The sequence below is a fragment of the Zonotrichia leucophrys genome, chromosome 5 (genome assembly GCF_028769735.1).
Source record: "Zonotrichia leucophrys gambelii isolate GWCS_2022_RI chromosome 5, RI_Zleu_2.0, whole genome shotgun sequence".
Taxonomy (NCBI): domain Eukaryota; kingdom Metazoa; phylum Chordata; class Aves; order Passeriformes; family Passerellidae; genus Zonotrichia; species Zonotrichia leucophrys.
Genome location: NC_088175.1, coordinates 35,578,287 through 35,602,040, shown reverse-complemented (window position 1 = coordinate 35,602,040; position 23,754 = coordinate 35,578,287). Strand labels below are relative to the sequence as shown.

At 37.0% G+C, this 23,754-nt stretch overlaps 1 protein-coding gene across 4 annotated transcripts in view; it reads left to right on the top strand.

The window, feature by feature from the left end:
* The window catches only part of EXT2 (exostosin glycosyltransferase 2), a 75,608-nt gene that overhangs the window by 17,750 nt on the left and 34,104 nt on the right, over nt 1-23,754 (top strand). For all 4 annotated transcript variants that reach the window (XM_064714641.1, XM_064714643.1, XM_064714639.1 and 1 more), the window contains one exon: nt 17,319-17,450. In XM_064714641.1, coding sequence (XP_064570711.1) covers nt 17,319-17,450 — 132 coding nt within the window. The remainder of the gene's footprint in view (nt 1-17,318; nt 17,451-23,754) is intronic.

Below are 23,754 nucleotides of genomic sequence, written 5' to 3'. Positions count from 1 at the left end.
TAGATTCTCAAATTTAGATGCAAATATCTTTCATTCCTGAATTTTGTTGCCAGCTTCACTTCATTCTGTTCTGAGTCTGCAAATACCACAGCAGCCATCAGGGGTCTCCTTTCTCTTTAGTGCCTTCACACAAATGAACCATTTTGGTGGGGCCTGCTGGCAGTACCAATGTGCCACCAAAACCAGGAGGTGAGAAAGTAACCTTGGTGTTACAACTCCTAGAGATGTGATTTTTGGTTTAGAGATGTCAGCACTAAGGACTTTTGCCTAATAAACCTTTAAAACTGATATTAATAGTCTGTCAAAATGTGCAATAACTTTCTTGTTGACTATTTCACTGATAATGTAAAATAATAATTTCAGGATAGTGTTCTCCAGCTATGGACAATGCACATGACATTATTGACACCTTAAACACTAAAGTATGTAATCAGGCAACTCATTTGTAAAAAAAAAAAAAGCCAACAAAATAAAGACAAAGGAGCAAACCCCCTAAGCATTCACCAACAATAACCCCCTTAATTTGGGTTATATATACATTATCTATATTACCTGTAACTCTATAAAATTAACCTAAAGTAGATGATATTTTAGTGCTCACAGTGCAGATATAGTCTCTGTTCAGAGGGAATTTTTGTTGGACTATACATGGTTTGCAATAGTCATTGTCACTGGGTTAAAACATCACTGAACATCATTGGAAAGTGTGATTCTATTGACTGAAGGTGTGATGTGTTTTTCTAAAGCTTCTTCTCACATCTTGTTGCTTTTATTGTGTGTTTTGATAGTGAAAGAAACAGGATGAAATCACAAGGAATTCATCTTTGTAATTTTATCTCTGTCTATTGAGGATACTTAAACATGTTATCCATACATTTCATGTCCTGTCAGCTTTATCTACAAGGCAAAATCCCTGTGTGTCTCTGAAATTCCCTTGCTGATAGGTGTTCTGTGTTCTAGCCACCTAGAATGGTGAAAAGTACTAAATGACTGAAACTCTGTGGACTACCAGTAACCTGACATGTATGGTTGAGATAATTTTTTCTAGGCAAATAGAACAAATCCTTGCTCTGAGTTTCTCCTTGCTGAAACATGCATTTATTGTGTCAGACTTTTTGAGTCTGATAACCTTTGTGGGATTGGAGCCTTGCTGTCCAACTGCATTGGTTTCAGTTGTTATCTTATGATATAATTTTTATCCTTATTTGGAAAACATCAAAATTAAAACAAATATTACTGTAAATGTTAGCTTGCCTGTTTTCTTTGTTGATTACTTTGTACTTTTTCCAGAGTTTTATCACAGGAGATTCTCTGGAGATCATACATCAAGCTTAAAATGTAGACATAAACATATAAGCACACCTGTATATAATTTTTTCAAGTTGAATATATACCTGTATAGAATTTTTTCTAGGTGTGTGCTTGTAAACATATAAGCACACACTTACATATACCTGTATATAATTTTTTTCAGCTTGTCTTCTTTTAATGAGTAAAATTTTCTCTATGCATATTTTTTTCTTTGTTTCTGGAGGTACTTCTAGCTATACATCAGCTGGGTATAGAAGGGAAGTTTTGTAGAGAGAAGTCATTACATTTAAGTTATATAAGAACTCATATTTGAAAGTGTGTTCTTCCAGTTTGCACACTTGTCATGGACATCACACAATACTGTCATGAAGAGGATAACATACAGGAGTTTCACTTTTGGAGACATCTGCTAGGATCAAGGGCTGGTATGAACTCAGCTGTGATTTCCTACAACACAATTCTGTTTTGCTCAACTTTTTATCAGACAGTACGTGGTATAAACTGGGAAAGAGATTAATTGGTTTGAGCAGAGCTTGAGTGTGGGAAATCAAAATTAATTCTACTGTCCTACATCATCCCTGATTGCACTGAGGTCTCTGGAGATCAGCTATATTAACTTATGCTTTTATTGCAGAACGGTTTGCACTCGACAATTACCAGTCCAGTTTCCTGTCTGTCCTCACAAAAGGGAATAGTTTCTATGCTTGTAGCCTGATCTGCACAGTTGTAAAAAATTGATACATATTTTCAATACTGCAGGTACTGTCCCTGAAAACCAGATTCTCACATATAATAATATATAATAAATATAATAATAATAGTTCTTATTGTTATTTTGACCATCAAAACCAGCCTCTGCTGATTGAGCTGCTAAAATTAATAGCAGTCTGGATAAAACTTATGTATCTCTGGGATTGCTGTCTTATCTGTTTTCTACCCTAACGTTGTCACTCTCATTTTCTTTGAAGCTTCCTTGATCCATCCCCCTCTCACAAATAGTTCCATATGGAGTCTGAAACACTGGCAGAAGTGCCCAGGGGCAAGTTGATAAGCAGCTTAGCTGCACAGGCTTGGTGCTGCATCCTATGCTTTCATTTTATCTGCACCTCTAACCAGCATCCAGGTAATAGCAAAGTTCTAGAAGTGGAGGTGAAGAAGTAGATGTAATTGGCCTGTATGATAGAGAGTAAAATTTGAACTTTTCTCTTGCTCCTGCAGAGTGAAATAGCTAAAAAAAAAAAAGCTAAACAAAACTTTGCTGGTATTACCTTGTCTCACGTCTTGTACTATTTCCCTTGCAACAGGTTTTTTGTTGTTTTTTTTTTTTTTTTAAGGTTTTGCTCTCGAAACCTTTTAGTCTCTGCAAACATGTTTCAGCACTGTAGCTGATGCATAAATGTCTTTGCAAGTGTGAAAGTCTTCCTCAGCTTATATCTCAGCCACTGTGCTTTTTTCACCCTCTGTTTGTGAGGTGAATCTGTCTATAAAATAGACAGGCATTTGTAAGTATTTTTCTTCACTTAATGCCAACATACTTAGAACTCTTTTAGCATGGATAGACTCATTAAGGCACAGAATCAGAAGTCCTATATAGTGGGAATAGAAGACTCATTCTTCTGTGTATTTAGGTATTCTTATTCTCTGCAGAGATTTTAGGAAAGGAGTTTATTTTCAAAAGGTGGCTTTGTGTGCCTGTTCCTTTTTGATGTTGTAACACTCCCCATCTCCCAGAAGTAAAACTTCTGAATTCGTATCTGTTCTGGAAGATTGGATGACTGTGTGTGCTCTGATGGCACAAGGATGATGAGCTGGTGTTCTCAAGTGTGGGAATTATCATCCTGGTTTTCTAGGGAAATGTGTATGATCACATACAGTGTGTGTGCTGATTTCTCTTCTGATTTCTGTTAGTGCCCAATTTCAACTAAAGTTACAGAGAAGCGGAGAGGTTGGAGATAAGAAATTCCCTGAATTTCTTATCTGGGCACCTGTGTAGGAGTTAAGTACCCCAGAATAGCATGGCCTTTTAAGAGAAACTTTGCGGCTTGAGCTAACAGTTATAGAAGACCATTTGCATTTATCCATTATGAATTGTCTGCTTTGGGAAAGGTTTTATTTGGAACTGGCACACCTTAGGCCACAGAAATTCAGGTACAAAATGGCCAAATGATAGAGTGGTAAATTAAATTCAGAATACGAAGGGGTATATGCAATTTAAAACAGCCTTCTCATAGGTAGTTTTGGCCTCTTAACTAGCTGCAATCACTTGGAAAAGAATTCTTAAGAGCTGTAATAAATAGTTATGTGAAAGTATAAATTCCATAGTCAGTTATGTTAAAAAAATACAGAGAATTTTTAGCAAAGAGAGAACAAGATGGAAAATACTGTGCCACCATGTAAATCTGTTGTATGTCTGCACCATGAATACAGTCTGTAGTTATGGTACTCCCATCTTGAAAGTTATGTAATAGAACAAATGTGATCAAAAGTTTCAAGAGGAGACTGATGAAATAGTGTAACACTCTTCATCTTTAAAATAAATGATTGGTGATGATGAAGCAGGAATATAATACAGAACTAAAAAATAAGAAGGTAATGAAAAAGTGACTGGATATGACTGTACATTGTTGGATACAATTTCATTTGATGTCTCACAATACTTTTATTATTTGGAATCTCGTCTGAAAAAAAGGAGATGATCTCACAAAACTAAAAAGTAGTCTATGAGAATCTCTGCATCATAATTTTGTGTGAGTGAAGGGTTTTTATTGACATAAAAGGCAGAATGAAGAAATCCAGAGAAGGAAAATCTGTCAGAGATGAATGCAGAGATATACCCTCTGACTTAAAAGTTCCTGCATTGCAGACTTCTGAAAGCTGGAGAGTACTTTGAGGAAGTGGTGGCTTATGCCTGCTGTGTCTGTGGGAGGGGGATTCCTGAGGTACCTGCTGTGGAGCTTGGTCAGAGGGAGAATATGGGAACACAAGGCCATTTGGTCAGACCTGGCAGCTTCAGGACTCATGTTTACAAAAGACTTGAGTATTATATTGCCTTGTGTAATAACGTTGTCAGATAATCAGTGGGTTTTAAAATGCATCTTCACTAGCTGCCAAACACTTCAGTGGGACACTATTGAAACTGATGTATAGTTTCCTTCTTTGGGTGAGTGTGTAATTCACTTTCCTGAAGCCCCACAAGGTACCCTCTCAAATAGTTGGCCACGTACCATTCTTGCTTTACACTAATTAAAGTTTTAGATAATCACAACCTCTTGTGTTTTTTAGCCTGAGTGGACAATTGAAGGCTAAAACAGGATGTAAATTCAGGGTAAAATTTGTCGATAGAAAACATGTAGTTTGCAGTGTTTGTTCCCACAGTTAGAATACCTGGACAAGCTGTTGTGGTTTTTCTTGGGCAGATCCCATGTGCCTCGGCCCTGAACTGAGGAGAAGTTCAGACTCCAGGTCAAACAGAGCTGAAGACACAAGCATAAATCAATGACTTGTTTTAGTGCCACGTTAAAACAACATGAGTGGCTGGCTTTTCTGACCCTCCTCCCTTTCATTTAATGTGCTTCTTTGGCTCTTCTTTAAAGAGGGCTCTGTAGAGTAATTTCAACTCTTATCAGCTTGCTGACAGCTATATGAGCCTTTCTGCTGGCTCCAGGCAATCACTGCCAGCGTGTGAAACATCCCATTCTTGCAGTGAAATGGTCTTGGATAGAGTTAAAGCAAATGGGTGGTGGAGTTTTCCTGTGGGTGGTGCAGCTTACATGAAAGAGATGGGATTTAGTTCTTGTTAACCAATTAAACAGAAATTCATTTCAATATCTGGACACTAGATGCTCTTTGAGCATACTTAGGCTTTTACAAGTCCTTTTAATGAGAATATTAAATGTACAGCTGCAGTTCTTTCCCTGACAGGGGACAGCTTCTGTCTCTGGGTTCTGTAGAATCATCATTATCAAATTTAAGAAAACTTTCATCTGTCTGCCATTTGTAGCATTTTAAGGAGTGTGACTGCAGAGCCTAACCCTGCTTTAATCCTCCCAGAGTGCTTCAGTGAAGCTCTGGGTCCCCCATAAATGTCAGGCCTGGACAATTTGCCATCTTATCAGATGCAGTGAAGTTAGTTCCAGCCCTCTCACCCCTCCCCCAGAGGAAAGATTTGTTGCTGCAAACAGCAAAGGAAAGAAAAAAACTTTTTCCTGGCTTACTGCCAGGATCACCATGGGAGTTGTAGAATCCTTGGCATTTATATATGAGACCTTCATTGCTCCCCTCTCCCTTCAGTTGTTGCAGAGAGTATCCTTATCCTAGATTTTTTTTCTTCTTGTCTGTCCTGCCTTGTTGTTTTTCAGAATGAAGAAAACTGTCTTCGTGGCATCTTTTAGAAAGAGCTCTGAAATTTGAGACCAATCAGCACCTCTGTGTATCATTTTTAAAGGATACATTTGGGTTGCTTTTGTATCTACATTGGCAACTTCTAAACAGTAAAAGGTTAAACTTTACTGTAAGAGGAAAATTATGCTATTCTGAGACACTTTTATTTTCGTTTTCTGATTAGATTTTAAGAATCTGTGCTTTGAGAGTCTGTATCACGTTGCACAGTGGATTTTTGGATACCCTTTGCAGATTGCTATACCCAACTTGAATAGACTACCGATAAACCAGATGATTCAGAAATTGGAAAGGCATGTACTTTTAGAAAGAATATTTGAAAATATTCTGTCATGCACATGAAGCAGTTAGCTGCAGACAAATGGATGATTAAGCATGATCTCCTGGCGCTGGACTCTTTCTTTGTTACTGTGTGCTTTCCCTCTGCTGCTGTATAGTCTGTACCACATCACATTCCTTATCAAAGCTGCTTGCTTTGTTTGCCCCCTTTAATTGTTGAAAGTATTACAACTTTAGCATTTATCTATATAGCATAAATACACTGCATTGCTGTAGTAGTTTGCATGTGAGTATATTAAATAGAATAGTAAATACACCTTGGTCTTGTATCCATTTTACTGCATGTAAATAACTTATACAAGGTCAAATCATAACATTAATAATGGAATTTAGAAATCTAGATCCTCTTTTAATGACTGTATCAAATGTATGCTGCAGTACAGTAGGAACATCTGGCTTTTAAACTAGAAAGGTCTTACATTTTCTATAGAAACAATTGGCTGACAGATAATCTTCAGCCAGCTTTTCCTTTAATCTTTGTCTGTAAATTATGCAGATATATTGAATAGTTTCTTAGATGCCTGCAGGTAGGAAAATTACGTGTCTTTTTTCTTTTTTGCAAACTGAATAGTGGGCTGTGTTAGGAATATACTGTAGTGTCCCTTGGCTTTCAAATGCTGTAATTTGTATCTGGGGTTTCGCTTCTTCATTTTCCTTTTTTTTTTTTTTTTTCATTGGGAACAATTTTGAATGCTCTTTAGAAATTAAAGTGGCAGCTGGCATTAGTTGTCATTGAATTCTGGTGACTTAGCTCTGTAGAGATGCTATGAGCAGAAGGATTGTAGAGGTTGTGCATATTCCAGGATGCTAATGTTGGTAGGGAATCATGGATAGAAATTTGGCTTCATACAGTAGAGAACAGAATGCTATTCCAGATGTTTACCAAGAAGAAACAAGAATAAATAAATAACTGTTTTTGAGGTCTTTCAATGATTTTTTTCATGTTAATTTATTTTCAATCCTGTTTCATTGTGGTGTGACTACCACATACTATTATCACGACCTGCAGTTAATATTCACCTTTCCCATTTCATCAGACAGCCATACAGCCATGTGCACTTTGAGCCATGAAGGATGAGGTATTTTTATATAGCGCAAGCTAAGATCAGTTATTTTTAAGATGTGGAGAAGAAAGCAGTGCGATGTTCTAAATGGAATTTTTCCAGTAGATGTGGAAAAACCCTCATGACTGCCAGTCCTTCAGATTTACCCTCTGAGAAGTCAGTAAGATGTATTTGTATTCAAGCAACGCTGGCAGTAATGTCTGTGGTTAAAGTTGTCCAGTGTTGAGAACTGTGTGTATGGGGATATGTGTGTTGTGTTTGTGCTTATATAAAACAGAGCTGTATAGCTTACAGGAAACTGAGCAAAACATGCCTTCATCAAAAGGGCAAGCTCTTCCTGGTATGGAGCTTAAGCTCTGAAATTGAGGTATGTGCTGATTTTTGACAGCTATAATATAGTGGTAACCTTACCTAGATTTTTTTTTTTCATCCTTCAAAACGCTGTCCTTTCATGTGTGTGATTGGCACTGGGCTTGCTTTGTGTTTAGCTTCTCTAATCAAGGGAATTTAAGCTTCTATTCTCCCAGCATTAGTACAGCAGTCATGGGAAATCTCAAACAAGCCAGATCTTATTGCAGCAGTTGACACAAATAAAAGCAGTTGTGCTTTTATTTATTTATTTTTGGTGCTGGATGCTGATTAAAAGTTTCCAAGCATCCTTTAGCTATGCCATAAAGCCAACCAACAGAGAGCAGGGCAGCTGCCGAGGAAGGGAGATGCTGGTGGACACAGGACAAGATCACAGTGGGAAGCATCAGTGTGTGTAACTCAGAAAGCTGGGAAAGGTGTAAACAGATCCCCAATTTATCTATAGGGTGGGCTCTCCAAACACTGTTTTATTGGCCAGTGGCTCCTGCTTTACTAACCTCTAACCTCAGCAGTACTCAGAGGTGCTGCCCACCAGCCAGCCTTGTCTTTGAACCTCCCTTGGCTCCTGCCACCTCAAAGACTTGCAGTCAGATTCCTGTGTTTTGCTTGGGACCTCACCTCTCAGCAGGATGCCTGCAGCAGGGAAAACTGATCTACCCTGAGAACATAGACATATTTGAAGGCAATACCCCTAGGACTAGAAACCTATTGCTTTCAGTTTCAGGAGCTGTCTGTCACTTGTCAAGAAATGTGGATAAAACATCTTCCCACCCCCCAACTTCTGGGCATGCAGTAGTTGAATGTTCCCTGCAATTATATACATATATATTTGTTTTCTGTTGTTTTCCTGACTGCTTTTGAGTCAGTGATAGCACAATTCTAGCTCACTGTAGGTCTGGTTTTATGTTGAGTGTGTTGAGAACAAACATCTTAATAAGGAGGATACTGATTCCAGTTTTTGACTACTCCCCATGTTAGGTGCGCCTGCCACTTCCTTTACAGTAATGGCCTGGTGAAATTGGAGTAATTACAGAGCCATGCAAACTCCTGGAAACTGGAGGGATCAGAGTGGGCTATTTTTTGTGTTTTTACATCATTATTGATGACTATGTAGATATAATTAATGGCTTATCTGGAAGCTAGAGTAGTATCTATTTCTCTTTTTCAGCTGTGTTATTTCTATGGTGTCAATACATGCCATTTGTTTGTAAATAGCAAGACAAACTGAAAGCTCTTTGGGAGCAAAGGGAATTCAGAAAATGGTAGTAATATTTTAATATCACCTTTTAAAACTCTAAATGCATAAAATTTTGGGATTTTGTTTGGTTGTGGGTTGTTTTTTTGAGTTTTGTTGTTTTTTCCTCTCATCCTGCTGCTTTCTTTGCTGGCTCTGTCTCCACACTTTGTAACAGTATTCCCAGCCACAGCTGAGAATGGGGTGGGTTCCTTGCTGCTCATAGTGCTGGTAGCTGTTTGTTGGCTCCATAACTGAAAAGTATTTTGACCATGGATTTGTAGGGTGCCAGGACAGTAAGTCAGGTTTCGTGGCTGGTGCAGTGTTGCCTTCTGCACAAGAGTTGCTAAGTTGACATACTCATTAATCAAAGAAACAAGTTTGAGGTGCAGAAATATATGGAGGGAGGAGAGAGCACCAGTGCCAGGTGATATTTTTATCTATTCAAGTGTTGTGTTCTCGCTGTTTTTAGAATTGAGTTGCTATTACTAGGACAAGGAATAGCGGAAATCTGTATTTTAAGGGTAAAGATAATGCAGGATTTCAAAACTATATAAAAGTTGCCATTTAGTGAGAGAGAATGAGAGCTCTTTTATTGAAAGTACCTTCTTTTGTGTCATGTATTTAAGGAGAAGGGTCTTTATGAGAAGATTAAAACCTTAGAAACACCAAAGCAAGAAAGCTTCCAAAACCCATCACCCCTAAAACAATTCAAAAAACTCCTCAAACTCCCAAAGTTATGTGAAAGTGTGGAAGCAAGAGTGAAAATGTTAACTTTAACAGATAAGCTACTAAGAACTGTTCTTGTATATGCACGGTATGTGTTGTATGTATGGATTACTACAATTGATGTGATTCTTTTCAAAGCACCAAAGAGGAGAATCTGAGGAAGGCTGCAGTGCAAGAAGCCTAGTTTTAATATCTGAGCTTGCACTCAGATTTTCTTTTAACTTTTTCTTTTAACTCTTCTAAGAGTCAGCAAGTAGTCTCCAGCAATAAAACTGAGAGTGAGTAGAAATGAGTTATTCCCAAGTGGCTGCTATCTGAAGGGCAAGATTAGCATTTCGAACTCTGACCTCTGTCCCCTTATGATATGGCAGCTTCAAAAAGAAAAAGGAAAAAAAGAAATCTGGATAATGGAAATATTCAGTTTTCACTCTGTTGTATCTGAAGGAGGCAAATGTACTTGTTTCATGGCTAAAATTACTGCAGTAGAGAATATTGAGCCAAAGAATTAAATCGACTTACTGCTTCACTTTTGAAGACATTGTTTTTGAAGCTGAATTACAATAAAAAACAGCACCATGAAAAGTCTGTCTAGAATCTCTTTCTTAAAATATTTAACTGTAATGATACAAATTACTGATTTGTTTGCTCATACTGCTGAAGTGTCTTGTAATTAGGGAATATTCCTCTATAGACTACTCATATAATTTGTATAAGTTAAATAGAAGAATTGAGTGCTCTCAGGGCTTTACATGAGAATTGTGCATAAGTCAGTAACATGGAATGAAAGTTCAGAAATAATATTGAAATAATGATGTCAGATTACATTAGGAGCAAACCTTAGTTAACTGGAAACAACAGTATGTGACCTGCATTCCAGTTCATTCCTCTTTTTTCCCTTGCAGAGGAGCCTCTGGTTTGAGGTTCAGATAACCCCGATGCTGAATTATGGATTAGTCTTTATCTGAAGTGATCATGGGCCTCCAAAACTTCAATTCCTTGCTTATCTCCATTTTTAGCTTTAGAGGTGACATGTTGTTACTCTGAACACTCTTTATATACTGTCTGCACTACTGCTTTTCTTGGATAGGTCTGCAGTGAGAAACAGATGCAACACAGCCAGTTTAGGTTGAATTTGAAAGATGCTTTTAATCTGATATTCTATAAAAATGTAAAAATCAGAAAACTTTTCAGTTTCAGGCAAGTTAGCATGATTTTACCAGTATTTAATTGATTTAATGGATTAGCTTTTAAAATTCTTACATAATCCATGTATGGGAACAAGAAACTAATTTTTACTTGCAATTTCTAAAGAGTTTACCTGCAGTTTCATGTAATTGTGCTGGCACCCTAAAAATAAGATAACTTTTCAGAGCACAGCTCTCTTACTGTTTTTCATGGGCTGAGAGTTGTTTTTGAAAAATGTAACCTATTTTTGTGTAGCCTAGATTTGCATTTCAAGTCCTCATCCCTCTCTAGGAAAAATGAGACTACTTCAGGTCACTATTGAAAACAGAGCTTTAAGGGGAAGAAGGACCATGGCCTACAGCTAGTCACTTATTTTGTCCTCTCCTGATCCATTGCTAAGAGAGGAATGGATTTATTGGAAGTTATTTTAAGGTACCAGAGGTCTAAATTTCTGTCTGAATAACCCTATTTTTTCCAGCACTGATTACCAAGAATAAGCCAACCTGCCTTAGGTTGAATGTGATCGAGTGATATCACCAAGGGTCCTAAACCATCAAGCATTTTTTGTAAATCCCAAAATCTTACCATATTTTAGAAACAACAAAATACTGTTTAATTCTTACTAGTATAAAGTCTTATGAGGCTTTCTTTTAAGCCTGTATAAAAAACCTAAACATATCACTGGTTTTAGCTGATACCAGCTGGTATCATCTCTGCTGGAGACCTGCATACTAAAAGTAGTATGTGTGATCAGCAAGGAAACTGTTGGAACAGGGAACCAGAGGTAGGAACAATGAAACAGTACAGAAAGAGGGTGCAAATTACAATTCATAAGCAGAAAAAGGTGGGAACTTGGGGCTATAAGTTCCTCAGTCTAAACCCAAAATTTATCTTGAGAAACTTTTTCTAAAATGCATATTGCTCCAAAAAAAGTAACTTACCTTCAGTGCCCTTTTGCACAGGATGTCAGTAGGGCTCTTGAAGCTCAGGTTTACTATTGGACTATTATATAACATCAGCTATATTCATATGCATCTTGAGTATAGGGCAAACATACAAAAATTCAATTTATCTTGAACCTCAGTAGCCCATTTAATTCTACTGCCCCATGGCAATAGTTTGGGGCCAGGGGAGGTTGCCTGGGACCAGTCTGAGTAGTTTACTTGATATAATAATGTGCTATGTCTCAGTAACTTAAAATATGTTTGGTTATATTACAATATGACATAAAACTTTAGCAGGCCTTGTGGATGCACTTCCATGTCCAGAGCTGTCAGATGCACAGCTGAGCTGTAAATATTTACTGTAATATCTTTTGTATCTCTGTTGAGGGTACACGTTTTAGCAAAGGGTTACTGCAGTCAGTTACTTCAGTTACTTAGCTAAATATTTTATTAGTTTAAAGTTTCTATTTAAAAATAATAAGAGAAGATAAAGTTAATGGAGTGTTTTCTATTCTTCTATCCATCCCAAAGTTTGAAAGGTTTAGAATGGTTAAGTCTCATCTCTTTGAGGTCAATATTACGCATACTGCTGAGATGCTGAAGTAGAAGCAAGAAATCTAATAAATGCCAAACTTTTATCTGTAAATAAGTAACAGAACCAGGATTAAAAATAAGATCACCAAGTTTCCAGGCCTGTGCTGTTGCAGCAGGTAGGCCACACTCTTTTGCTTGCATAGACTTCTCCAATCCAGCTGGGAGTAAAAGTCAGGAACCCCAAGAGCCATTAAGAAGTGAAAGCATTTAAGTAGAGTCACCATAGGTGGTGTGAAAACGGTTGTATTTCAAGGCCTTGTAAACCCTTTCAAGGCATTTTGGAAGCACTGAACTGTTGCAGTGGGGCAAAATCTCACAGCATCATGGCGCCTGACCTAAAAGTTGAGAAAAGTGGTGGTTTATGGGCAGTTAAATTTTACTACTCTTTTGCGAATTTTTTCCCCCTCTTGCTACTTTTATGAACTCCCACCAAATCATGGGCTGTGAAAAGCCAGAAGGCTAGAAAGTTCCTTTCATGGACTGTTTTGCCCTTGATCTAAATGTTAAAGAAGGTAGTCCTTTCCTTACCTTATGCCCAGTGTTTTTTTTTGTCAAAAACCAATCGAAAGATTTACATTGATCTGTCTTGCACTCCACACCAGAGCACCATTAATGGCATTAAAATTAGAACTTATAAACATTATATGAATGAACTCTGTAACCTGATGCTATGTTGGCTTGTAAAGAGCTTATAAAGAGATGCTAGTCCCCCAAGTGTGTTTATTTCTAAGGAAAATAACACCTTACCTAAATAAATGTTACTTTCTATGAGTAGGCTGCCCTGTTGCTGCATGCTGCTGCCTGTTGTTTGGTATGAAAATAAGTTCTAATGCTCCCTTCCCAAGCTCTTGCCTCTCCTGCTATGTACTGAATATTGGCAGTTTAGTTTCTTCATAGTCTGAACTAAATCCTGGAACTGAAAACAAGTGGAATTGAACTTTTGGGTTGGATGCTTGCTTGCTTGGTTTAAGGAACATCTGTCTTGCAGATATGGCTGATCTTTCTCAAGGTGTGCATGTGTATTTGTAGAGATAAATTGATAACACTATATTATGTTAAGAAATTTTGGCCTTCACAGAAAGTGGTGGGTTTTCATGGCTGATTTGATGAGGATGTAGCAGTTGGAAGTGGGCAGGAAGAAAGAAGAAAGGAAGGGCAACAACTTAGAACTGCTTAGTGGCATGCCCATGTTTGTGAACTTAGTCTGCAGTGCTCACTGCTTGGCGAGAGAAGAGAATTTGGTCTCCGATTCCTTCAGTCTTTGGCTTCCATAATGAAGTTGTCATGGCTTTGTTAAATTTACTGCAGAAAGTGAATTCAAATGAACTAATTTCATGGGCAATCTATTGTGTAATGAGAACTTCCAGTCACTTCCACTGGGCAACCCGATAATATAATGTATTTCTCATTGTCAGTCAAGTCAATACGGTATGCTTGATTTGACTCTTCAAAGCATTGGTAAAACTGTTTTCAAAAGTAATGCTTTTCTGTCTTTCATTTTGGATGTATCCTAGATTTTCTATTTATCCAGAAATTTAGAAGGAGAAGAGAAATTGGATTTCTTCTTTCAGTTTTCAATTCCTTGTAAGCCATAATGGTTAATGTACATTCATCTGTGTTGTCTTGGCAAACAGAGTACAAAGTAGATGTTTGATCTCTGTTAACCATGTAGGTTGCCCATGGCCTAAGCAATATTTAGGCGTGTACAAAGTTAGCTTTCTCTATAAGTCTATGGTCTTAGAAAAATCTGGAAACCTCATCAAACAGGGTTTTAGGGTGCTAGAAGCTAATTTCAGTTCAAGTTGAAAGGAGGCGTCTGACTTCATCATAGTTGTAGTCCGTGTGTGTGTGAAAGCCAAGGTCTGGACTTACAGATTGTTTATTGCAGGATCCTGAAAGGAGTTCAGGTAGCTCCAATTAGTGCATTGCAATTACCATACCTTAAAAACATTGCTTAGCGTATTAAAGTTACTGCTGAGTTTCCTGGATTCATAGATACAAAAAAGAGAAACAGAGAGCTCATTAAAGCTATGTAAGAACAATAAGAAAGTTGGTATAAGAGTCTGGAACAGAAACCTTTCCTTTTGTTGTTGTTACTCTCTCCCATATCACAAATGTGTTCATGGGATTTCTATCCCCTCTATTTCTTACATTCCAACATAAGCTTTTTAACCCCACCAAGCAGAGTAGAAAATAGATTTCAAATGGAATCAACATATATCTTCCCAATAGAAAACTTTCCCAAAATATTTAGTAACTCAGCATGTGGAGCAGCAGACACTAGCAAGCCATGTTAATCAGTTCTGCTTTATAAAAGCAAACAAGGTGGGGAGGAAGTAATGAGACCCTGAAACATCTGTTTGGGGACTTCAAATCCCCTTAGAAGGTTTTGAGTTCTGCCTTAAAGAAACACAACTCCAAAAATATTACAACCAACTGTGGGAACATTCTATGGCTCTTTACAAAAAATTAATTACATAAATATTAGTCTATAAAACATAAATTCCCTCTGCCCCCTTCTCCAGATTTGCTTCTGGTATAAAGGTGTAATCTTCCCTGACATTACAAGCATTCTTTAACTAAAGAGAAGCTAGATCAGAGCCATCCTACTTTTGCTGAAGAAAGAAAACCATATTTGATTTTTATGAAGCTAGATAATAATAGATATTATGGTATTAATAAACAGTCTTATAACATTATAGGAAAGCTGTCATTTAATGACAATGGAATACATAATCCTGTATTTCACACTATTAATAGTTACTCAATTGCTTATAAAGTTGTATGCTAAAAGGCTACATAGTTTCTCCTTCCTACTTAATGCTGCTTGCAGCAATTGTTCTAAACTGTTGTCTATCATGAAAATAAAATTTAGAATCCTTTTTGTTTAGCATACTGGAACAGGGAAGTTAGCTGTTGTGGTCCATTTTAATTCTTGATCTGCTTCTGGTTTTCTTTTTAGATAGTTTGCTGTTTTGATAATATATTTTTCTTAAGGGATAGGATATGGGGAAAGAAATACTAATGCTTTTGCTTAGCATGTGGTACTTGCTTTATTGTCTTTTTACTTATTCTTACCCTTTTATGTAATTCTTCTGCTTTTACACTTGAATGTGGAAGTAATTTTGTTCCGTGTTCCTGGTAATCAGCCTGTTATCCAGCTGTTAAGTCCTATCAGGAAGAGAAATAAGGAGAGGGAAGTGATTCTATTCTAAACTGAAGTTGCTTTGCACTCTCTCTGAATGACAATCTCCAGAGTAGTATCATTTTGGACATACCCATCACTCTATGCATGGGTGTCCAAACTCTATGCATGGGTGTCATGGGTGAGTTAAAATTTAACTCTATGCAGTTAAATTTTGAAATAGTCACACTTACGGCTGTTTGCACAGTAAATGTAGTATTTAAGAGAGCAAAGACCTCTTTCCTGGTTTATTTTTAAATTGTAACATGGATTTTTTTCATCTTAAATATTTGCAGAAATATTCTACTGAATCTGTTTTACGAATTTAATTTTTTTTACTCACAGAGTAGAGTTCTAGGGCTGGTGGTTCAGCAGCAAGACTGTAGTTCTAAACCCCATAGCTTACACTCTGAGTAAAGTGCAGGGTAGCATAAACATGAATATGTGCAAGGTTGTGCTTATAATCTTTCCTCTATAATGTTATTTAGTCTAGAAATATCCAAAAGGAAGTGTAAATGCAGGAATCACTGTGTGTCTTCTGTTAAAAAGTACTGACCTTCATAGTGAGATCTGTTGGTATTTGTTAAAAACAGATAAACAAAAGTTATTTTTGGTTCATCTTAAGATCTGTACCTCCAGAAACTTGGTATTCCTTCAGTAATTGAATACAGTAAATAATATGGTAACTTTATAAGGCAAATAATATTATTTAATATTTTCATGCATGCTATTTAAACTGCTAAACTCTAGACCCTTTTTTGCTATTTAAGAAATCTGTAGCAAGAGTAAAATAGCACATGCCCAAATTTGTGTATTGTCTTCAGCTGTGTCCTGACTCTGAAAACTTCTGAAGGTTCCAATTAAAGAAAAAGTGCATTTATTTTAATTGCTCTACCTTCTAGAAGCAAACACATGCTCTTATAGCTGATAATTCACCATAGGGAGATTGCAAATGAAATTAATTTCTGGAGACTTCAGTGTGCTGCAGTTTCCTGAAGAAAAGTAAGGTTGAAAAAAATCATATCTTTTGGGCCAGAACTCCTGACCTACGTGGTTTGGTTAAGCATGTTTCCTTCTGGGTTGGATAGGGACCTACAGGATCATTTGATAGTTCTAGGGATTGAAAAAGTATGTTTATATCTCTTAACAGAGAGTCGGATAAGTCAGCATTTTCATTTGCAAACCTCTGCTTTTCTTCTGTAATTTCTGTCATACACAGAAACTGGGACAAGATGAAAACTTGTATGGGGCCTTAGTTTTGGAGCAACTCATCTGTGAAATTCGGAGCACCTGTGTATAACAATGTCAGGCTTCATTTCAGCAGCTTTACACTGTGCTAGAAATTAGCCTGGACTAACAATTGTAATAAATTGGCATGTACATGTATATTTCTATGTAAAAATAATGATCATTTACTTGTATAAATAATATTAGGTCTCTTAGAAGCTATTAGTCTGGTAGGTTTTGTGAATATGGAAATTCTCTATCTGATCAAGTGTTTTAACATCTAATATTGATGTTAAAAAGAGACTTTCAAGTTCTGCCTTTCAGGCAGAGTGCTTTTATTTGACTATTTAACTGTACTGTGGATTCCTTTACCTTAGAAAAAATGGAGTATAGGTAATTTATTTTCTTCTATGGTCAAAATGCTTTTGACATTTTTCAGAATGAAAATGTATGATCTAAGTGTGAAAGTACTTGATTCCTTCAAATATTTTCATTCTGTTTAATCTCTTGCAAAATAATGCTGCTGCTTCTTTTTATTGGCTGTGAGTCCTTTTAAGGGGTGGAGTTGAGTTTAAAGCCTTCAGGCATTATGGAAATACTCTATCGACAATAAACATGCCTCCTAATTTAATTTCCACCTGACATGTAGACTGCATGGAACAGATTGTGCATGGCAAGCCAAAATGGATTATTAAGCACTGGATCTGGCAGTGTGAAAGTGAATTTTATTTTCTTTACAGGCAAGGTGGTTCTGGGAAGCATATTTTCGATCGATGAAAGCAATTGCTCTCGCTACTCTTCAGATTATCAATGATAGAATTTACCCATATGCTGCCATTTCTTATGAAGAGTGGAATGATCCCCCAGCTGTGGTAAGCAAATTCATTTGATTTACTCATAAAACAAATTGTGGTTTTGGGGTTTTCTTCCTTGTATAAAAGGTATGTGCTATGAAACTTGGTTATAATTCTGTGTCTGAGTTTGTGTGTGTATGTGTTGTGCTGGTAACTTGCACAGATGAAGCTAATATATTTTATGACAACTGGCAAAATAACTAGCAGTTTTATGTCCTGGCACAAAGATGAGAACTTTTAACTTTTGCTATTGCACACGTTAAATTGTCTTCCTTGTTTAGATTTTTTTTTTCCTTGATGCGCGCACACACACACACACACACACACACGCTTTATTTCTGTTTAATTCACAGAGTTTGGAGCACTGTATATATTTGGACATAGTCTGTATGATGCAGAGAAAATAGTGGAAATGCTGAAGATCTCAAAAAATCTGGGGGAGTCTTTCATATAATTCTGTTGAAATAGCTAATTTTTCTTATGCCTAAAATTTTCTCTATGTTACTTCTTAACAATTTCTCTAATACAGAAACTGATGATCAAAGTTTTACTGGATTTTTTTTTTTGCCTGTTCTTGGTTTAATTTAAAGTTTCACTGGTTGAACTCACTTCTGTTAAGAAAAAACAGTGCAGTATTAATTAACCTCCTGCACCAAGCAGCTGGTTCTGATTTTTTACTATATAAAAGCCTGTAGATAATTTTCACTCGTAATCAGTTAATTTTCTCTGTGTCAAAATATAAAAAATAGTTTTGTTTTACTAATAAAACCAAACTTGTTAACTGTCTTGCTTTATGATAGTTTAGAAAAAGAAAGCTGGGTAGGAGTATTGGGTAGGAGTAAAGTGGGTTTTACTTGAAACTCTTCAGACCTGTGGAGTGTGAACAGTTGCTGATGAAGAGTTAGAAGCTCATTGCTGTGTTTTAGAAGTTCTGTTTCCATTGCTGAGCCAAAGGCATTAATAATCTCCTCTTGTCCTTTCTCAGAGAGGAAATGTGGCCCTGATCAGTATTTAAGGAAAATTAATCTGCACAAGTGTGTACTCGACAAGAAGGGAATCAGAATATCTTAACACCTTTACAATTATAGTAGCAGAGCCAAGCACCTTTAAACATGCTTAGTGAAATGAAGAAAATGCTTTAAGGATTACTGAGAGAACCTAAAAACATATCCTGGATTCTCACTGTCTCAAAATTGTCTTCTTGTTGGGCAGTAATAATGTGCTTGATCCTGTGTCTCATCTAGCTCCTGCCTAATATCCTCTTAGCACTGTTACAATTTCTAGTCAGCCTGGATGAAACATTATAGTTGGAAGGTCTTAAATATGTACATTTGAGGTAGCAGAAAATGGCAGCTCTATCCTCTTACTTTGATAAGAAGGTAAAGTAAATAATGTCCTTTTTTTTTTACAAGAAAATTGCGGTATTCTTTTCTCAATAAACTCATGACTGAAGTTTTTAAAGAAAATTATTTCAATCTCGGGGCTAGGATATAGCTAATTTTTAAAATAACTCACAGGATTTTGCATAAGCAAAATAATGTGAGTTAACATTAATACCACAGTGAAAATTGTGAGTAACTTTCATAAATTCTTATGTTACTGGCCAGAACTGACTTGCAGAACTTGCCATTGTATTCTGCCTTCAAGCTCACCTGAGTGCAGCCAGTTCCTTTAGCTCTGCCTGTTGCTCCATGTGGTGTTGTGGTCAGTAGGGATTAGGTACAATACTCTTCTGTACGCTTTTGTTCCTGTTACCTGATTTCCATAGGAACACAAAGGTGCAGGGTGTGTAGAAGAGGTGCAGAGGTGCAATCACTGTTTTAAGGGCTTACTGAAATTAGCCAGACATTACTTTCATCAGTACAAGGCTGTTCATAGAGCTCAGATCCCTGTGCTCTGGATAGGGAGGTTTTGAAAATGAGAGCACAGATTTGCCTATGGAATATCTATACAGGAGAATGCCTGCTTTAAGGAATTTGTGCATTTCATTGCTAGGACAAATTCAGCTGTATAACAGAAAGAAGAGCTTGCTGTTCAAGATCATTATGCAGAGAAGGATACTTAGAAAGAACTCTTGGCCATGGTTTCTTACCTGCCCTCTTCCTTGGTTTGAGGTGGAGTTTTTTGTGTGTAATTTTGCTTAATGGTTCACAGAATCCTGAGAAGTAACAGAAGAAGTTTGGTAAAATGTCCTGGTTCCTAATTGTTGTGCTGTTCAATTGTTACAACTGCTTTGTGTGTTAGACAAAGCAGTATAACCATTATTTCTACTTAGACAATTAGAATGGCTCGTAACTTTCCAAGGTGCACATTATACTTTGCATTTTGTTGAAGTGTTGTAGCTTCATGTGTTTGCTTCCAGAACACCCAAAGTAGTCCTGCACTCTTCTACAGTTGGGTCACAGTTTCCTTTTTCATGTGCAACCTTTTTTTTTTTGATATTTCTATTTCCCTTGTGGTGAACTAACCAAAATAATATTCCTTATATAAAACTTAGCAGGCAAGAAAAAAAAGAAAGAGTGGTGGTGTGTGCAAGGGAGGGACTGGATGGCTTGAAGGCTGCTTAACTTGGCATTACTTTGACTTATATTGGCTCAAAATATTAGTAGGACTGTTGCCTGAGTATCTTCACCAGAGTGTCCATGCAGCAGTGGTACAGGAGGGTGTTTTTCCAGGAGGGAGTTTGCAGTATGCAGAAGATAAATGCATATACAGTTAATTCCATACTTAGTACATTGCACGGGGGAAGTGATCCAAGCAGTTTTATGTGTTTTTATGGGCTGACTGAAGACTGTTGGCCTTTCTCAAGCAAAAAAAAAGTAATAAAGTGGATTATTTTGCTACTTATTCACTGTCCTATTGAGGAAATGGAAGACTAGTAGCATATAACATGCTAATATGTTATGGAATAATACTTCGAATAAAAATGCATTATGACGTATTTCTTCCTTTTAATGAAGAGGAGCAAATGATACTTTTGGGGCCTGAAATTCATTCCTGTACTACTGGAGCCCTTTATATCCCAGACAGTCTTTTGATGCAGGCATGGAAGTTTAATGTCTTTTATATTTTTTGGCCCAACCATTATCCATTAGGCAGAGGCAATCAGTTACATCCAAGTAAGCCAGAAAATGAGTGATTCTACAGTGTGCATTTTGATGGTTACCAGTTTGGGCTGGATTAGAAATAATGACTTGGGCTTGAGATGTGATCTGTTACCTTCAATTAAGTACTTTGTTATGCTCTAATAGAGGTAAATTACTTCCTCACTTATGTTTCGTTGTAGATTGCTGAAATTCTGCTCTTTGCCTTATACCTCACTAATACGTATGGGTTTCTGAAAAATGAGTAAGACAGGTTTTTTCAGAATTCTTCAGCTGCTTTTGCTGAAATTCTTTCAAGCCTGTTTATAATGTAGACCTATGAAACATTAGATGGTTTTTTTTGTCAGGGGCTGCTTTTGAACTCTGACCTTGGATGATACAGACCAGAGCTTAATAATCACTTGAGAATATCAGTATGTGAACAATAAACATACCAGATTTCATTTCTTCCAGTGAGGCAGAAAACAGCACCATCATTTGGTGTAAGCTAAAATAGCAGAGTTGTCTTAGTGCCCAGAATGCCATTCATTAACAAAGCCTAAGAAGAATGTTAATTTACAGAATACTTTGTAGGTCCTGCCAATTACTAGGAACTTGACACTTGTTAAAAAAATAAACTATTCCTAACTTCTTTGACTAATATTTTATAGTCCTCAGTCTACAGACAGTGCTGCTGTTATAACTATGCTTCCTTCCTAGTACTGTTTGTCATCTCCAAAGCATTAAGCAAATATTAGCATACACTTTTTTATCTACCTGTAAATGAGAGCAAGCTAGCACATTTCTGGGCAGTGCATATTTGGTATTTTTTCCATTGAACAATATTAGATTTCTGTTTCTGCTGTATTTTCTAGCTACTTGTGTGATGGTTTCAATCAGCTGGATCAAATATTGCTTTATTTATTATATTAGAAAATATGTATTTTTTAAAAATATTAAATAAAATTCAGTTTATTGATGGCTTTTTTTGGTGTTGGTATTATGGGCTGGTTGAACATCCCACACGTATTCAGATGTAAACGCTGGTATTTTTATGTGAGCGTGAAACATGATTTAACAGTTAGTTCTTTAATTTACCTGCCCAGAGTTAGGGTACTTTTCTTACACAGTGGATTATTCTACACTAGGTAGAAATTCCTGTATATCTTGTGGCTAATTTTTTATGTGAGGAGGGTTTAAGATCTTCATTGAAACATGAAATGATGGCCACTCAACTTTGTAATGCTGTTGGGTGTAAGAACTTTGGTTGGCTCTGGACAAATAGGGAGGGTTAATTCCTTTGGGTTTGCCCTGTGACCACTTGAGGATGGGAAGCATGATGAAATACTTTCTCAAAATATTGAACAGAAACTTACCATAAATAATTGGAGGAAAATAGAATAAATCAAGGCTTTTTTTGGTCTGGTAATTCATAATTGAAACCATGTTGAGGTTAGATTGATTTTAAGAACAACCCAGCTGAAAAAGCCTTAACCACAGTGGCAGGGGATATATCTCTGTTTTGCTTAGATGTGTAGGACTGCTCAGCTACTAAGTTCAGCACACTGCTGTCCTTACCTCTGTGTTTTTAAAAGACGGTGAATTGTTGTTCAGACTATACGGTTTTTGTAATAGGTAGTTTACAACAAGCAGGCTAGATGTTGAAAATAAGATAGGTGGGAAAGCTCACTGTCTTGTTCATGGGAGCAGTGAAATTTTATTTTTCTTAAATGCTGTTGCTGAGTTTTCCCACTAAATGATAGTTGGGGGGTTCTTGATTCTTCTTTTATATGGAACATCTTACACAGCCTTGTTTTTCCAAAGACCATTCTGCAATGTAGTTCCTAATGTCTACTGTACCCTTCCTCAAGTCTCTTTCAATGGTGAACAACCAGTTAGGAAGTTTTGGGACAGGATGGAGTCTTTGTTACCTGTGATGTTTTACCAGTGTCTCTGAGGCTCCATAGAATTTAATTATTATTATTTATGTAATATAAATATTAATATATAAATATATTTATATTTATATATTTATACTTTATATAAATATAAATCTTAATATTTCTCAGTCCAGCTGTATGTGTTCATTGATGCTGTGGAGCTCCCACATCTCTCCCTTCTGTATCCTGCTAAGAAAGGTCTGTTATAACCTTCCTGCTAAGTTGAACCTGAAGACTCTACCTCAAATCCAGCCTGAAGCCTCCCATGTCATGAGAATTCAGCTCCCTTAGTGCATCATGTTTAATATATTTATTTTTCCTAAAGTAGCATCAGGTTGTTTTTGATGACCAAAAGGGAGGACAGTATTTGATCGAGCTACAGTAAAGGAAGGTGCCTTGTTTCTAAGGCATTATCACACATGCACACTTGTAGAAAGCAAGAACAGGACAGCTGCAGCAGTCTGAATCCTTATGTATATACAGAACCCTTCCTGAATTCTCCCCTCTTCCATCTTCAGGCTATTCCCAAGCTCTCACTGTCACCCACATTCCAGTACTCTGGATTTTCATATGAACTGCAAAGAGCTGTCAGACAACTGAGACTGCAAGACTTAAGTGACATGAAATTACTCTTAGGAAACTAACATTTCAATTTGATCCTTTTTGCCCATAAAAATGATTCACAGCAAGTAACCTATTAATCTTGGATTAATTATCCTGGCTCTTCTAATGATATTAGCTGGGAGGGTGATAGTGAAGGGTTGTCTTATCTATAGCTGAGTGTCAGCACTTTGTCAAAGAAAGGTGATGGATGATCAATCTACTGTTGCTGTTTGCTCTGCTCTCTGAGAGTGAAAGTTCCTGTGAATTTCCATCAAGAATGTTAATAAAGATGGGAATATAGCTAATGTGCCTTCATCACTTGGTTGCTTGAGCAGTGACTGGGAGAACCCATCCCTGTGTCATTGGCCATTTCATGCTTTGCTGCCATAATGGAGATTTAATTAGGTTGCTGTTGTATTAATTGCCTGTATGGTTTTCTTTTCCCAAGCAGAAATCTGGAAGACTTTAGCAAATTATGGAGGCTTGAATTTGCCTGATTTCCTGCAGAAAGTGGGGTCAATAGGTCTCAGACTGTAGACACACTCTTCAGGCAGGCAGCAGGGGGTTGGCTCTTAATGGCACTTGAGAGATGCTTAATTGCCTTTTTGAAATGTTTTTCTCAAATGAGAGGCATGGTTCTCCCATCCATTAGTGTGTGTCTACAGGCTTTTCCCTCCCTCCACCATCCTTTAGTAA